The sequence below is a fragment of the Lepisosteus oculatus genome, chromosome 26, assembly GCF_040954835.1.
Source record: "Lepisosteus oculatus isolate fLepOcu1 chromosome 26, fLepOcu1.hap2, whole genome shotgun sequence".
NCBI lineage: Eukaryota > Metazoa > Chordata > Actinopteri > Semionotiformes > Lepisosteidae > Lepisosteus > Lepisosteus oculatus.
The window spans coordinates 2,841,825-2,860,376 of NC_090721.1; the positions used below are offsets into that span (position 1 = coordinate 2,841,825).

At 41.2% G+C, this 18,552-nt stretch overlaps 1 protein-coding gene across 2 annotated transcripts in view; it reads right to left on the reverse strand.

Moving 5' to 3' along the window:
* spns2 (SPNS lysolipid transporter 2, sphingosine-1-phosphate) overlaps positions 1-18,552 on the reverse strand; it is an 89,755-nt gene that overhangs the window by 62,690 nt on the left and 8,513 nt on the right. For both annotated transcript variants that reach the window (XM_015367774.2, XM_006640829.3), the window contains exon 2: positions 1,475-1,540. In XM_015367774.2, coding sequence (XP_015223260.1) covers positions 1,475-1,540 — 66 coding nt within the window. The remainder of the gene's footprint in view (positions 1-1,474; positions 1,541-18,552) is intronic.

Genomic DNA, 18,552 nt, shown 5'->3' on the forward strand with positions numbered 1-18,552 from the left:
TATTCACTGGGAGTCGAATCTCATCGTGCTGCTTAATGTTATTTTGTGCTTGGCGGTGTCATTCTTTACTGAAGAGATTAAAATGAAGTCTTCATGCATTTTTATATCTTTCATCACCACTCCCTTTCATCTGAACAATAATCAACCTTAAATAAAAATTGAATTGTTCTTGTGTTCACACAAAAGAACATTAAGAACAGTTACAAAACGAGGGCCCATTTGGCCCATATACTGTAGTTTATTTGGTTTTTATTTCAGTAGCTAATTGATACAAGGATCTCATCAAGCCATTACTTGAAGGAATCCAGGTACCATCTTCAAAAGTATGGCTGGGCGGCTCGTTACAGATTCCCTAAGCCTTATGGGAAAAGAGTGCCTCCAGTTCTCAGTTTTAAAAGCACCTCCCATTTAGTTTCCATCTGTGTGCACTGGTTTATATCTGACTAGATTCTATTGAGGTCTACTGAGTTGAATTCGTGAATGCTTCTGAGGCTTTTGAGTACTGGAATCAAGTCCTTTCAGGTCCCTCAACTCAGTGCCCAAGACTAAGGAAGCATCACTTCATTATGCATCACTGATGTACAGTATAACCCTACTATTGTCACTGCTGTAGATTGTGAATGCATAAGAAGATTAGTAAATCATTTTCATTCTGTGCACAATTAGTTGTAAAATGGTAAGAATGTTTTTTTAGAAAAGGGAAAATAAATAGAACAGATTTAGTTTTAATCAATGATCTTTAAAGAAATAGCTGAGAATATTAGCTCTTTATCTAGGAGTCAAAACACTTCACCGTAGTGCCTTTCCAATGAATTCTGACAAATACGGAAACACATTTATCATCATCAGTCATGTGCAGGAGTTTTCATTTTCTGTGTGGTTTAAAAGTGGCCCGCATGCCCACAGACTTTATGCAGCACTTCACTGAGTCACCATGTCTCTTACTGGAGCACTGGCTGAACACAGGGAGTTGGGGAACAAGGCACAGCTTTAAGTTGATTAACAAGGAAGGTCTCTTACGGAGGTGAATGCAAGCTTATTATCTTACTAGAAACAAGTCACCCCTTTGGAGTTTCAATCCGTTTAGTTAGAAATTAGGCTTATAGCTGGTTCTGGGGGCATTTCTTTGCTGTTTGTAAAGCCACTTTTGTAGTTGATATTCAACAATGTAGCATTATTTTTCCTGTTTTATTAAAGAGCCCAATTCATATGGTTTTCTGTCACTATGCTATTAGCAAGGAACCTGAAAACATTTAGCAAGCCATCTAAGGAGCCCTAACAGAGCAATGTAGGAGGCTTAAGATGAAGCATTGATCAGGAGTAAACAACATCTGCAGTATTGTGTTGACTTATAGCTCAACCCACAGGCAAAAATGTGTAGTGAACTATTTCTCCTCCTGATTCCACAGAACTGTCACCACCATAATACGAGGCAGAAGATTTCTGGGTCAAAAGTAACATTAATGAGACTTACCTGTTTGCAACAAGCCAGCTTCACTGTCCTTCACGTTGAAGTGCTTCTGAATGTCCAGGAGTACACCTGAAATTGAGAAACAAAACTGCAATTAGATACAAAACTTTTTTTTCTTTTTGCCCTTCCTAAAAAAAAAAGTACTGCTAGAGATCTCTGTTGTAAAGTACACTGTAGATGCATTTTTCCATTGATAATGTAAGTAAGCTTGCTATCTGTATAACAGACCCATAGAGTTGGCTTGGGATTTTTAAAATATTCATCCATCAATCCATTTTCTTACCGCTTTATCTAATACAGGATCACAGGGGAGCCAGAGCCTATCCTGGCAAGCAATGGGCGCGAGGCCAGATACACCCTGAAGGGAGGCCAGTCCATCGCAGGGCACACACAGACGCAAACACACACACTCCCGTATAATTTGCCCAGAAGCCAAATAAGCTTTGGACTATGGGAGGAAACTGGAGCACCCAGGGGGAGCCCACATGGACTGGGGATCATACAAACTCCACACAAACAGCACCCCAGGTCCTGAATTGAGCCCTGCTCCCCAGCGCTGAGGGGCAGAAATGCTAACCACTGGACCACCATGCTGCCCTGAAATGTTCGTCACTGTCTATGTTTATCACCTTTGCACAGTGATGCTTTAACAGTGTATTTCCGTAGAGTCATGCGCTCCTCTGTCTGGCATGGACTCCAATAAATAACAGAAATGCTGATAGCTTTATTGCTCTTGAGTAAATCCCACCTCAAAGATTTCTGCACAGAATTTTGATTCAGCCATTTCACAGAGATTGATCGAACGCATCCTGTCCCAAATGTCCCCATGCAATCCAGTATAATTACACTCTGCCATTATGGGACTGTGAAGTCAGTGGAGCTAGACAGCGTCTGCTTTTCCATCCAAAAATATATCTCTGATTACACTGAGCCCTCCCTTTTCATTCTGGAGTCCACGAAGAGAGGCTTGTTCAAAGTAAAGGTGTGTCAAGCGTTTTTTTCCTTATAATTTCTGTGGTGTGTAGTTCTAAACTTTACAGCAACTTCAAATCACAATGCCACCATTTTGATAATTACCAGATTGTAGAGCATTACCTTGAATACTTTACACATAGGAGTCTGACATGCATGTCAATCTGCTCATTTTGCGATGCACATTTGGTAGTTGCATATCATCAGCTCAAAGCCTAAAATAGCTTTTTTATTCTTTTCAAGTGGAAGTTGTGCATTCACACATTAATATGAGAATCATAGGGAATTCCTGTTGCCCTTGTCATAACCCTGCTTTAAGGAACCTGCCCTTAAGTGTAATGGTTTCATGCTGGCAAAGCTTTGCCTTCTATACTTTTTATTGCATTGCACAGTTGGCAATATTCCTGCAAGGTTGCAATTATTGTGAAAAACAGATCCACCCTTTCATCAATTCTAACTCGGTGTATTTTAGGCAATATTCTTGCAGAATATGTATTTTTATACTGTATATGCACAAAATAATTTTCACAGATTATACTAGATATTCACACATTTGCCTCCTGCAGTTACAGTTATAAAAATAGTTGGGCAAAGGCTACAAAACAGCGGGCACCCTTTGCATTGCAGACACACTATTGTTGTCGCTGTGGCTCTGTGGCGTTTTCTTGCCCAAAAATAAGACCAGTTGCCTCACTAGTTTTAAGTTAAAGGGGTCACAGAATTCTGAGTCCTGCAGTTCACCTTTGTGAGTAATGAAATAAACCCCAGATTGAACAGCGATGCTGGTGTCATTAATCTAAAAGTAATATTCAAGAAACAATTGCAGAAACACGGGAATTATGATTATTATGTTCTGATTTTTCAAAAAACTGTGCCAGCTATAAATGAATGGCAGGGTACCTTTTCATTTTTTAAAAAATGGTAGGTTTCTAATTTTTAAGTCCAAGGTGAAAGTGTTCTTGTCTTAAAACAATTTCCATAACCACTGTATCTATTGCCTATACTTCACATAAAATATGAAGCACAGACGTGGAAGAGTACCTAGCAAAAGCACTGTGTTATACTGAAGTCCCTATCGAATGATAGAACACCGGCTTTGTCTCCTCACTGGAAAAGGAAGGACTGATCTTGAATTAAAGAAAAGCAGATGTTTTCAGAAAGAAAACTGACTGCCTTTGCAAATATAGAAGTAACCAACTTCTGTGCGGTATGAACAAACCCTATACATATAGTTAAACGAAGAAATGAAAAGGCTTGTAGATGTGGCGTGTGAAACTGTCTTTCATCACACCACAGCGCACGGACAGCGTCAGAAAGGCGTGTCAAGCGATGGTGTTCTTTATTATTCACAATTACTTGTGGAAGGCCATGTAGCTGGGTATTTATCATTGTAGTTGACTTCTCGTTGTAATAAAGATTTCAGCTCCAGTCATGCCTGGAATGTGAAGCGTGGGGATTTACTGACACTCAGCACTATGGTTGAAAATTCTCAGGTGCTGGAGCTACTGAAGGCCTTGTCAGTCAGTACTGCTCCACAGATGGCATGCACGCCGCAGGGAGGGGATTGGACCCATTCTATATACTTGTCAAGCCCTGGAATCAAGTAAAGAGGCCCTTCATCTCCCTACTTAACAGTTAATTTGATGCATCAGGCACACTCTCATTATGAGGTTCCAGCTTTCTCGTGCAGCAGAGCTGCTGAAGGATTAGGCATACATGGGAGTATTTTTCTCTCACACTACAGGATGGCCATGCAATCTGTGTTAGTGTCTGACAGGCAAATTGACAGGCATTGAACAGAGCTGAATTAAGTATGTCACCTGCTGCTTGGAGATTTTTATACCCATGTAACTCTGCTACTACACATTTGGGATGAGTCTTAATTAATGGCAAAAAAATGTATAAAGGTCAAATATGGCCATTAATTCTGGACAAGGCAAGCTGTGTCTGCATAATGTGTCTGGGACTGCAGATCTGCCCGTTAATATAATTATCTCATCTTTTTTTCCAGGCACTGTGTATAGAATAGCTTTGTAAAACTGGGCATGTTGTATGCCATTATGTTTTGACAAGCACTGAAATATGCTATGTTAGAATGTGAATATTTGTTTTATTTTTAACCTGATATTGTATTCTTGTTACATGAGAGAGTTTAGAGTGCATCTTTCACTGCTCTGTATTGATTGTCTTTATACGTACTGTATTTAAAATACAGAACGCAATAGTATCTCCACTTACATGTCAAAAATTACTACAGCTTTCCAGTTTCATATTTATTTTCAAACCCACAAAAATTCAGCGGCAAAATGTAGTGAGTCTCATAACGGTCTGGGTAGAGATTCAGTCTTTAAAGCTGGCACTAAGCTCATAGAGCTACTCTTTTGGGCTCAGAAAAAGGAACATTTTAATGAGGTCACTTTCACTGTGAAACTGGAAAAGCGTAAAAATATGCAAATCCGCACACACGCACATGAGTCAAAAAGGAAACAGTCAAATAAAAAAAGCCAGACCAGATGGCTCACGTTTCTAGGTCTTGTAAAAACACCACTTTTCACACTTAGCTCCTCTTCTTACAGCCAGACTCTAAACTAGTCCTCTTTGCCTGCTTTATGATTCTCCCCAGAATCTGCAATACAGGACAAATTGCTTTGAGGAGCTGATGAAGCCAGACTTAGAAGAGCCTGGCTATCTCAGGTCTCATTTAGGGAACACTGCCCTAATCTGTCTAGTCCCTTGGGATCTTTGGTTATCCTGTGACTGACTCTCCTCACCCTGCTTCCAATTAGGAGATCTGAGGGCACCTCATCCTGCCTGATAATCACCCACGTGGATAAACACTGTGGTGTTCTGGTGCTCTTTTTAGATTTTCCAAAGCTGTGCCCTGTGGGTTACCTGACTAGAAAAGATGTAAAAGATAGAAGTGATCAATATATTATGCTAAACGCATAAGTCACTAGTGAAAAAGAATATTTTCCTCTGTCCATCTGTCTGATGAATAGTCTTTGCTGGTGTTGTCTTTTTGAATTATTCATTATCACTGAAGAAGGCAAAAATCGACACTAGGGAATGTATCAATAAGGATAGCTGGGAAAACAACATTTCACTAGGATTGACAACAGCCAGGAATTAGGCATATTTAGAGGTTTAGTGAGTATTTTAAGTTAGAATTTGCCTTAACCCTCTTGACTAAGGGCTAACCTCTTGGCCATAAGACAAGGACACTGGGACCCCCCTGCAGAGTGGGGAGTGGCCAAGGGGCAGCTGCAGAGGTGGAGATGGGGTAGAGGAGGAAGGCAAAAGATGGACAGATTACAGATGGCTACAGCTGATTGAACTTGGCTGTTCTCATCCCTCCCAGACGTTCGCTAGAAACTCCATGAAATCAGCTGCATGTTGCTGTCGATACAGGGTGTCCATTCATCCCCCGGGGTGCCGGTGCCCCGCTTCACGCGGATGCGATGCAGTGGAAGCGTGCTTGTCTCGGGGGCTGCCGAGCCGCTCTAATTAGATGGCAGTGTTAGCTGGCTGCAGACTGATTGTGAACCTCGACTGTCCCACTGAGAGGAAGATCCCACGCCAGATGGTGTAGCGTCTTGCTGGCGGCAGTGGGCACCTGCTATGGACATGCCTGTCCAGACTGGCGCCACAGCGAAATCTCCCAGGAGCCCAGGGAGGTGTAGAAGAGAGGGTGTGAACACACACACACAGGCCCTGCTCGGCTCACCCAAACTCCATAGCACACCAGCCCCTCCCTCTCCCCCTACACTAGCTTGCTTACCTCTCCCTTGAGACGTACAGTACAAGGCCACGAATGTTTTAGATTGCATTTCTCTGCATCCAATAATTCATCAGGGAGGATACTGAAAGGGTTGACTGGGGTGGCTTTTGAGTCCTTTATTTCCCTGCCCTCCCTGTCTTGTTCTGCAGAGCAATGGCAAGGTTACAGAAATCCCAATTAGCCATGACTCAGAAGACTAGCTCATAGAACCCGCAGGAGGAGACATAATGATACAGTACATATAGTGGAATTTTGGCAAAGTACACCATGTTATGCTGTAGTTCACTGTGGTCAATGCTGTAGTTCACTGTGGTCAACTGTAGCAAACTTTGGCGCATGGTTTAGTACTTCGATTTTCCTTTGATTTCTGCAAAAACAATGGGCATGCCAGTCTGGCATGGTTGATGTGTTAAAAGATACATGTATTCATGTAACATTTCACGTGCTGGTGTGGCAAACTCCAGTTTCCAACACAAACAGCCGGTCACCACAATGGGAATGCGTGCCAGAGGTTAGCCTGTTCTTCCGGGCCTTACTCTGGATTGTCTCTTGCCTTTTCTTTTCACTCTTCCTCGCAGTTCGGGATGCCTATCGCTACGGCCCTTGCTTTGCAGATCTCAGTACCCAGAAGGAGACAGGAGTGTTTGGTTTCTCACATCCTAAACATCCCCCAAAAACACGGGTTCCACCATGGACAGAATACAATCTATCCCTGTCACGGTTTTGCTTTGCAAAAAACAACATTGTGCCACAGAGCTGTTGCTAAATCAGAATGTGAAGTGTGTTGCAAGTGTATAAAATCCCTTTGCCCTTTTCCCCTCCTGTTTATCAAGGTGAGCAACATTTCTTGACAGTTGTCTGCTCATCCTGCCAGGCTGTTTTGTATATTTCCAGCGAAATTGCCACATGCAGGCTGACTAATTAAAGGAAGCTTAAAATAACCTATCAACTGATAAGCCAGGAATAAATATGCTGGGCAGGAAATGTTTAAAAATGTTTGAAATGCCTGTTGGAATCCAGTGACTGGGCTATCCCTGGATTAATGGACCTGCTTTCTTCACTGCTTCACTTATTTGTTCTGAAAAGACTGTCAAACTATTATCTGCTGCTCGGGAACCTGGTTGCAGCCAAAGTGCTTGCCATAGTGAGACATGTTTTCTTTCATTTTGCCTTTGTTTTGTTACTGAGGCTAAAAAGACAAATTCCATCGCACGCGAGAACCCCAACACCATGCCGAAACTCCTGTCCCATGTGCGCAGGCGAAAAAAAAAAAAGCAGTTTCTGTGAAAATAAAATTCCAGGAACCAACAAAGGGAAAGGAAAGTGTCTGAAACATTACTTGGCTTAATATGCTGTTATGTTTCTTTGAAGCTCTATATTATAGAGTGGGTGTCATAACACAGTTTGGAGAAGTACAGTATTAAATACAGTCCACTGAGACATACTATAGTGTATACTGTATTTTCACAGCAGTATTACATCTCAGTACTAGTACTGTAGATACTGTAGATACTATAGTACACCTCTGTACAACTGTAGTGTGTAACATAGTACATTACATGGTATTAAAGCAGGTAATAAAAGTATGTACAATAGTATATTAAGCAATATATTTATGTGGTATTCTATAGAATGTATCTTGTAGGGTGACTTTCATATTAATGTTTTCCCCCCAAAATAATTAAAAGCTTCCATATTTAGCCTTGATTAACTAAAAGTTGGCAAAGAAAATATAGAAGCACGTGATACAAATACATGAAAACTTAAGATCTGTGAAGGGACATCAATTGCGCACTTGAAAAGAATAATTACATATCAATCTAAATACACAGTGTTCAAACGTTTGTCAGGTAGTTTCACAAAACCTCAACAGAGCTTCTGGAAGGTCACCTTGATAGTCGCAGGGTAGTGGTGAGTACCAAAACATCATGGGGAAAGTACAAGAATTGTCTGGAGATCTAAGGTACTATCCTCATTTATTCTAGGTACAGCTATACAAAACTTCCCCAGCATGACCAGAAAGAGGACATAAGAAATTTAAACCACACATATGATCAGAAACGTTTGTGAGTCTATTTTACACTCAGAGTCCCTCTAACATTAATAGGATACAATATCTGTTCTTTTGTTTCATAGAATTCTAATAGTCTAACCATTCAGTTTTTTTTTTGTTTATTTTTGCAACAAAAGATCACTTTTATTTTTGCTTCCTTGCTTTCAGGGACATTGTATCAAAGGTCAAATAAATTGGGAGCCAACTGTCTTACTGTTGATGGATCTGAATAACAGTGCCCCCAGTTATACTCCTAAGCATGGCTGGTGAATATTGATTCACATAAGGTTCCAATTGACAGGTCATTTCACTTTTAGAAGGAGAGTTATCAACCACAGATGCATAACCTAGGCAGACTGTACAATCAGAGCCATCCTGACAAAAGGCTATTTTGGTTGTAGTGATGTAGCGACAGGCTGGGGGGGTAGATTTACACTTGCTGGAAAGTGCTAGCACCAAACCTGTTGCCACAGTAACACCATGTCCTGAACAGAAGAGGAGGGGGTAATGCAGTAGCACAGGAACTCATGAGGGCTGGGAAGCCTGTTTCAGGAAATAAAAAAAAATCTGCTTCTCAGTCTTACCTGACTCTCTGCATTCAGCAAAGCTTGAGCTCCTTCTTTTACACACTCCACACATACAGTCCCCAGTTCTTAAACTGAGCCCAGGGCCTCAGCCCTTTTGAGGCAGCAATGCTAACTAACCACTGCATCATTAAACTGCCCTTTGTGTAACTAACCATATTATTTACAAACAAATATTTCATATCCCTTTTGAATTAAGACAATGCAAAACAATTTTATGTAAACAAGCCCAGCACATGTTCTCTTTCTGAAGCTCTAGTGTTCTTGTGTGTAAGAAAAGGGTCTTATGAATGAACCACTTCTGTTCCATTACATCATCAACATTATCCAAACTGAGCTCTGAATGCAGGCTCTCCCTTCCTCTATGAATCACTGGTGCCAATCCCTGTGAGAGGAGTACTTTTCCTAACCACAAATGAAAACAAAAAAACTAGGGAGTGAAATATCATTTATAGCACTCAAAAAGACTTTAAAGATCTTTTTTTCATTCTTGTGCACCACACTACAGCAAAAAATGAGCTTCCTGTCCAAAATCTTTTACCATGCAAAACTCCCTACATTAGGGAAAATGTTCTTTATCCAAACATCCAGTTTTAATTTAAGAAGCAAGGAGATGAAATAAAGACAGCCTATTGTAATTTAATACATTAGATGTCTTCTGAGTGTAATAATGTTGTAAGACTTGGCCACTAAAGAGGATTTGAATTATATTAACTGAATATATATGCCAATCCAATACTATGAGCACTTTTCTTTTTTTGTAAGAGGAGAGCTGAGGTGTCTTCAAATCCCATCTAAATTATTCCTCTTTGATTGTGCTCCTTTAAGACCAATGAAATTTTTCATGTATCTGACAGAAATACATTCAGGATAAAGTGCTGTAGATTTTTACAATTTTTTTCGAGTCAGCTTATATTTGATAAAATATAGCCAGTTATGACCTGAGCAGTTAGAGCCTTTCTAAGAGATCTGCACACACAGCTTTCAGGAGAAATCAGTTTCGAAAAGCTTTGGGAAATTTAAAAATTCGCAACAGTATATACGGTTTTAAGAGATCAAGATGTCAGCAACATTCGAAGAAAGCAGACATATTTGCATTTGCTTGATTGTTAGAGAACATTCTGGGATAATCTGTTGAATACGGGCAAAACGGATGGTAAATGCCATCTGTCAGTGCCAAGACAGCCTGCTCCAAAACCAAGGGAGGAACCACCAAAACTCATTCAGCAATTCAGTAGCATTCTTGCGTCCAAAGAAGCATTTCTTTTAACCACAGCAGAGCAAGATTTCTCTCTCCCTGTGACACAACACATCATGCTTTACTAAATAGCTCCCACTCTTTGCAGATGAGGAAATGAACAATAAAGAAAACCATGATGTAATATTCACACGGTGCACTTTAAAAAAAAAAAGAGACCACGTGCCTGTGTTTACAATCCTCGGTCACAGACTGTCAGTGTGGATCGGTCACCTTGCTAAAAAAATCATCTCAACATCTTCCTTCTGGCTGAACACAGTGATTTGTGCTCATCTGGGCCACGAGTCTTAGCCAAAGGACCGCGCTGAGTCTCATGCAGTTTCGAAAGCAGACAGTTTTAAGAGCAGACCTAATTTAAAGTCCCCAAAGAGATGAACAAGCCCTGATTTCTATTTCAGAAAGCAGCGCTTAAACTAGGACAAGTGGTCAGAGCTGGACGGGGGGAGGAATCGAAGGGGGTTACCAGAGGAATGAGGTATGTTTTCAGAAAAAGACCAATGTTAGAAAGTCGTATCAGAGTCAAGTCAGGGTCAAATTCTGTGCCACAGAAGAAATACTCCAGGCTCTGCAAAGTTCTGCACATTGAAATGCCTGACTTGGTTTTCTCATGCTGCGCAATGTTATAGCTCATTCTGGAAATACCATCGAGAGGGTAGCCGGCCACAATGTGCTGACTGAAGCAGATGCTGTGACTTCCAAAACTGGTCTTTTTTAGATAAATATGTTTTCAATGTTGGAAAGGGGGAGCCACGAGTGTCTCCAGATGCCTGATTCCTAGCACTGGTCCTGCCCTTAATGGGTAAGCCTGGCCACAGACTTCAGAGGGTTAACCACAAAAATGCATGGTCTGAGCTTCGACATCTCTGCTCGATTCTCCTTGAGCTCGCTGCTCTTCTGACTTTCTCTTTCAACGGCGGCTTTTCTCCTCTCCTCTCTTTCCTGCTCATGCTTAATATCTGCTGTCACACAGGATGGCCGAAGTTTGTTTTTTCCCCAGGGGCGTGGAACATTCCCGTGGGGTCTTTTAAAGAGGCTTTCCTGTTTCAAAGTTTGTCTTCCAAGTATCAGCTACACGGTTCAAGTGCCAAATATTATTTCACTTCTAAAGGACAAATAGTCACATGTCTGCAAACATCAGATTTGATTGCAACTGCCTGATCATGAAGTTGGCTAAAAACTCTTTCTTACTGCTTAGCTCGACCAGTTACTATACAGCTCTTTTCACACTCCAGAGTTTTCTTTGCATTGGTTTTAATTAAATGAATCAAAGACTATTGACTTGTTTTCTGTAACTTTGTTTCTATAGGCTCCAATACCATACCTTTACTGTGAAGTAACCAAATGTAAACTAGATAACATCAACATGGAATAATCTCACTTCCACAAAACTCCTTGTGGTACTTTTACTGTCACCCTTTTGTTGTCATTGCTCTTTTTGTTATTTTGTTAAAGATGCAATGCTTTGCTAATATGACTCACATATTTCTGAGGTTTAGCCATTTTGGCCAAAGGCTTATTTATGTTATTAAACCAGTGAGTGAATCTTTCCGACAAAAACAATTGCCGATATATCCGTGCTGACACAGCATAGCTACTGCATTGGAGTTATTCCATGTGAAAAAGATAAATAATATCGCAAATACATTAATTCAATTCCTGTTATGGATTATAAAGGATGGAGCAATTCACTATTCCTTACAAGTTTTGATCCAGCACAAAATACTCTCTCTACCTGACACTCATGAAGAAAGTGGATGAGATTTCGAAAGGCTAACGAAGCATGTAAATTGTGCAATTGCAAGATCGTCCACATTACTTTGTTAATAGTTCTGCTTTGAATCCTTTTAGATTCTTGGTGCATTTATTTCATTATTCCTCTTTTACATTTCCTGTCAAGTTGAGGGGAATACCTGTTATTGGACTAATTGCAAATTAAAACAAAGGTGTGGTGACTAGTAACATGAAGGACTATATTGGAGGTTTCGTAGCGTTTACTGAGCCATCTCGATTTCTCCTTGTGTGCGTGATGAGATCTTTAAAAAGTCTGATCTGATTCAGTGCAGTCGAAACCTTCCTCACCAGCCTGTTCGCAGGAGAGAGGATAACAGCCAGGTGGTCTCCTCTTCAGATCTCCCACAAGAGGAGAGAATCTAGGACTGTTGCTTTTCCAGCCCAATTCAGCCCTAGTGGGCTGCAGCCATGCATGTCTCATGTCAAGAGGAAAGTAATCAGTGAAAACAGAAGAGGCCTGCAGAGACAGATCCCAGTCTTAAGAGTAAAAAGCACTTCCAATGATTAGAGTAGTCTTGGGAAGATGGACATCTGGGTGCCCACCCCTTGTTCAGTCAGGCCTGTATTAGTCAGAGATGGGTAATTATGGTGGATGGCACTGAAATCCATCTCTTAATCTGTCTGTGGCCTGACAAACATACACACACCCCTCTCCTCTCCTTTTACCCCGCACACACAGCAGAGCAGGTAGTGCTTCTTCAGGCAAAGCGATCTAATCCTCATTCACTGTTTTCTTTTTCTAAAATCTTAATTACTGAAGGTGGAAAATGTAAGATTGGTTTCCTGGAAAACACAGATGCACATCTTTGTACTTATCTCGTTGAAGCTTGATTTCATACTCTTTTTTTCTGAGCATGGGATGTAAAAGATTTGTTCCTGATTAGTGCCATCATGCAGAAATGATTTGCTGGTATTGATTTCAAAACTAGAGTATTTAAAATTGGTCTCTTTGTACAATGTGCTCGCTCTCCGTTCGAACTAATGTCAAACGCTGCTCTGTTCAGACACTGCTCACATCTGATTAATTTCTTTTTGAAAGCACAGTAAATTTCCTAATTCAAGTGAGACAAGTGAGAAAATGTTTGTCCTTCCCCAGAATATGACTTAGTCTCTTTTCTACTATGCACTGTAAAATATCTACAGGCAATGTGAAAAAAAATTCCCAGACGTAGTCTCACCCTTTAAAGTCTCACCCTTGTGAAATTTTTAGAACCTGCAGTAGACAAAAACAAATGACGCAGATATATAGGGAAAAAGAGTCAAATGAGAAACCTAATCTAAGAACCCACTGAGAACTGAAAGATTTTCAATGCTGTGTTTTGAAGATCATACCAAAGGGATTTCCACTTAAAGTGCTGAGCAAGAAAAATCTTAAAGATGCTTTCTTTGGAAATGGACTGCTGTATAAAGTAAAAACACCTTTTGATATTTTGCAGTAACATTTTGTTTTCTGAGCCCCTGTACTGCTTAGCTATCCACATTCCTATATACTGTATATATTATATGACCGAAATGATATTCTGTAGTGACCTTTTTAACTGGCAGTTTTTTTTCTACTGTCAGTAGGAAATAGAGGGGTGTTCTAGATTTGTTGCAGCAAAGCTGAATTAGATCAACTGAAATAGAGACCAACGCACCTGTTTATTTAAAAGACAAAGACCTTTATTGGTATAGGAAGAAGCAGAGGTCATTACCAGTGCTAAAGGGTAAAAAGGAAGAAAAGAACAAACAAAACCATATCTCATCTGTGGAGCTCTGCTCAGGTGTGTCACACACTCCAAGGGGATTTTTTCTGCTTTCTTTTTAATTCGCAGTAGAACCCACCTCTGCTTATTTTCTTCTGGCTCACACGCTGATGCCCCTCCTCCCTCTCTGACCTCTTGATTGATACGGTCAGCCCCTTCCACACTTTGAATAAGAGCCACAGGAGAGCCCTGGCCTGCAATTGCTTGTGTTTCATGGTAACTGCTGTGACAAGAATGAATATCTCCAACACTTCACTGTTGCTTTCCATTGCTGAGGTCACCAGAGGGTCCTTCTGTATTCCCAGCACCTTAACGCTCTGTGTGTGATTTGATATATAATGCAAGAACTTGAAAAAAGATAAATAGAAGTACTAGAGATACCACTTCAAGTATCGATACATTTACTCAACAACTGCAGCAAGGCCCAAGGCCACTGAGCTGTCATCCAGCACGGGGCTATCACACTTGCCCACTTCGTTCATGGATTTCACTTTCACTTAAGGAATACGCCATCAGTGGACAGCCCATGTCAATTCACTCAGGCCATTTAGCCTTGAAACTGTGTTTGAATTTCTTCAGCACTCAAGCCAGCATGTTGTACACCGTGGCTTGATGATAGCCATTTGAAGATGGTTACAGCAGATAAAACTGTGTTAGATTTGGGATAAACAGGCTGACGTAATCGGCAGTGTTGTTTCGCTGCTCTGTCAGTTCTGCAGAAAAGGTCAGCTGTTACGTTTCTCTGCGAGGAATAAAATGCCCTGAGCTCACAGGAATCAGTTCAGTTAAATCATCATTAAGGGGCTCGTATCTCTTTAGGATCTTTTGAGGAAAACCAATTGCAGATGTAATCTGGGAACCAAAGCTTTAGCCTCCTGCATCTGGATATAATCCATGCTGTTCACCTTGGCCGTCATATTTCTGGAAAGTTTTAAATTGTCTGGCAGACATTTGATTTGTGATAAGATGGAAGCAATATGTTATGTGACCACAAACAATCGCCCCAGCGATTCCCAAATATAATATGTTTATAGATATACTATCTTGTGGCTTTGAATTAAGTAATACCAAGTTTCAACTTTCGAGAATTACATGATGTAGCCATCTGGCCTGGAGGATTCCAAAAACAATGCTTCACAACCTAATTTTTCTCGAGGCTGAACTAATGGTGTAAGGGTTTGGTTTTAAAGACCTTATTCCTGGTACAGGCTGGTCAGCGGCAGGGGTACTGGGGTACCTCTTCTACCCTTTAAAGGTGCACAGGAAGTTTCCCACTTAAACTAGAATTTAATTAAACCAGACAGAACCTGTATTTCAGCCTGGAGGTTGCTGGTTTGGATCCAGATTGTTATATTCTTTAGCTATAGCCTGGAGCTCCCCTTCACATTGTAGAACTGGTTAAGCACTGCAAGGACTAGGAAGAGTTTAGAGTCGACTAAGGGAACCTTATTGCCTCAGTAATAGGAATGGATCCCTCATGAATGGATGAATGGATGGAATGTTTTTTAGGGAGGGGCTGACTTTCATGACCTTTATTTCTGTCGACCACTGGAGAAACACAACAACACAACAACAAGATCCAGCATTCTTCTCCTTTGACAGTTAGGAATGAGGTGGGGAGTTACAGACACAGGTCCCTCTAGATGAGTTTATTAACTCCTCACATGTTTTTAGGTCTTTTTGGATTGGCTTCCCTTAATCTGCATTCATTTCATGAAACAGGATTTAAATCCTCTCTCTGCCTCTCAGGGCAGCAAAGCATTAGGTTTTGGAAATAATTCAATACAGAGAAATAGGCTGATTCAGTAAGTTACAATCAGAAAAGGATCTTCAGGTTACATTACATACATTGCATATAGTACACCTCACTTGCCAAAGTTTTCAGGTACCTCCTTCTAAACAATAGGCTGTTCCCTAACAGCACTCTTATTATCTTCTGTACATTCCTGCTCAACTGCCTGCATCTATTCACGAAGCTATGAACCCAGCTGGCACACAGCACAGCAGCAGATACCGTCGGCTCCTCAGTATAAACTTGGGAATTCTTTCTCTTCTCATTTGCCCTCCCTGCCTGCCAGGCTGTGAAAACCCCCCGTTTGACGAGTTTTTCCGGTCTTGTCGAACGCCAGTATCGTCACTTCGTAGCCGTTCCTGGTAGAGTCCGTGCCGTCTGCGCAGCTGCTGGGCAGGGAGGGGCCTGCTCTGATCCCTGTGTGGCCCCTGGCCCTGTGCCTTTCTCGCTCTCAGGAGAGGAAGCCCCACAAGCACCTGCTCGGTTTTGCCCGCCAGTCTAATTCAGCCGTCAGGGAGGTGTCATTCCATAGCACCGAAATCCAAAAGCAAACTGAGTCTGGCAGTAGCAGACAAAAGGCTCCTTTTCAAAGCTCCCTTTGACCAAAGTGAGTTGGGCATCCCTACAGTGTCCTGATTATTTCCTGTTTGAACACACTGAAGACGGGCCTGTAATAGCCACAGACTGTCAAGCAAGCATATACTAAGTCTTAAACCAAGTCTTAATGCATGAGCCCATTGATTCAAATTCTAAACATTACATTCATTTCAAATATGACAAATATGATAAATTTATCTTGATATTAAAAACTACTAACAGCCTAAAAGCAGACTAAGCAAAACATATAACATCCTTAAACCACGCTGCACCACTGGCTTCTTTAAATGTGCTATCATACATTGGTATTCATGATATTTTTAGGTCCCTTGTCATTTTCCATTTAATGAAGCACCAGCCTATTCTTTCAAGTGACATATAAATACATACCCAGTGAAGTTAATTTTATTTGTGTTTTTGGAGTTGCTGTAGCTCACCAGAAAATAGCACAGTTACTGATATATAATCCTAGGCCCACCGTTCAAAAATAAACAAATAAAAAGTCCATTAAAATGAAAGATTACAATGTGGAAAAAAATGGAGTCAGTAAACTAAACGCTTTGGATCTAAACAGATAAAGCTAATGTGCCAAGAGTAGGGCCAGCAGGAGTGGCGGTTTCCAAGGCAATACTGAGGTTAGCAGAATAATTGCTAGAGGGACCACATGAAAAACATTTGGGAGGGAAGAGGTGACCTCTAATTCCAATGGTTCCTATTACAGAGCATACTGTCTTATTCTAAAGCCGTCTCAAACCTACAGAACCAGCACTGAATGAACCGAAAAGGCTGGGAGTGGTAGAAATCCCTGTAAGGACTGTGCTGGGGATAGGCTTGTATTTAGAGGAAGGAAATACAAAACAGCTCAAGAAAGGTGAATCAAAAGCAGTTTGAATTCTGCAACACACAACAAACTCCGCTGTACGGGTGTAGTTAAATAGGTACACACTGCTGAAAGGGAGTTTCTAAGCTCCCATGGTCCTTGTTGTATATTAAAAAAAACACCCATAAGGCTGTGTATTTGAGAGATCTTTTTTTCTTACATTTAGATCAAAAGTGTTCCACATGATTATTAGGTAGGTCCCTTTTCAGGCCATAAAGGCCCATGGGGAATGGGGGGGGCAAGGGCCACCATTTGTCTCAACCATCTGACCCTGGAGGTGGAGGTGATGAGGTCAGCATCACACTCTGGCTGGCCTGTTACCCCCAGAAGGATTAACCCCCAGTGCTCATTTGGAAAGCAGGCTGAGTGGACCTGGGAGCCATCTGGAAGGAATTAGAGCAATCTACTTCACCTGCCCCTACCTGGGATTGAACCTGGGACCTTCTGGTCAGGAGCTTGACACCCTTGCTGTCTCAGCTACCATGACTCCCTACGTGATCATTATGTTGCATAATTTATTATTTAAAATGTTGATTTAAAATGCACTTCTTTGTCCAATGTGTATTACATATTTGCCAAAATTCAAAATTCAGAGTAACTAAAAATATTAAGTTAATGAACACAAATGCACAAGAAATAAAACCAAGACAATCCAGTAAATGAAATTGCAGGAGGAAGGATTTATCTCAATGTTTTTTTTTTCTGGTGTCAATAAACGATTATTGATTACAATAAAAACACTGGCTGTACAACCTACAGTGGCAAAATGGGATGACCGCAGCCTACCTTGAGATATAATCTGCAGGCAGTGCATGACGGATACCACTGTGCTCAGCTGCTGCAGAATCATACACAATGCATGTCCTTTCTTTATACATTTTTATCAGGGCTCTGCATCCATGTAAAGCCACTGAACAACCACGTAAAATGAAATACGTGAAGAAGAAAAAGAACTGGAATATTGTGAGGCAGGCTCGCAATGTAGCACATAACACGCCTCTCGGATAAATGAAGCTGTTAGCACTAGGAAAACTGTTCTAGTAGAAGCAAATATTTATATCCCCTTCTCTTCTCTGCAAGACCACATGGACCTCAGAAACAAGAAGAGACATCTAATTACAGATGTCTTGCGCATTTCTCTATAGGGCAGACAGCAGCAAGCGCTGCTACTGGTCGGCTGGCCCTGTGTTGACGGAGAGTGTGTAGAAACCAGAATTGTTGGGTTTGGAAACAAGACAGCGATGTGTGCAGCAGCACCAGTCACACTGGCGATTTAATGAATGCAGCATACGATCTTTAACTGTGAAGCCTCGACTGTTAAGAAGAAAGGACAGGGATGTGGGACATGGTTCAGGGGTCATGGGTCATAGGTCATTGGGGGGTGCAACACAGGTCTGGGAGGGGGACTTTGTACTGGCTTCCATGCTGAAATCTGCAGGGACAAATTTAATATTTCTGTTTTTCTGTTGTTTTTTTTTATTCCTAAGTCATTCTCACAGTATCTCACAGTATCACCAAAGACGTTTACTGACGTAGGATGCCTTCACCTGACGCATGCCATCATTCAGATGAGACACTTTGCATCTTGTTTTGTTCGTTCTTTTCCTGTTGCACACATCCTTCTCAGGGAG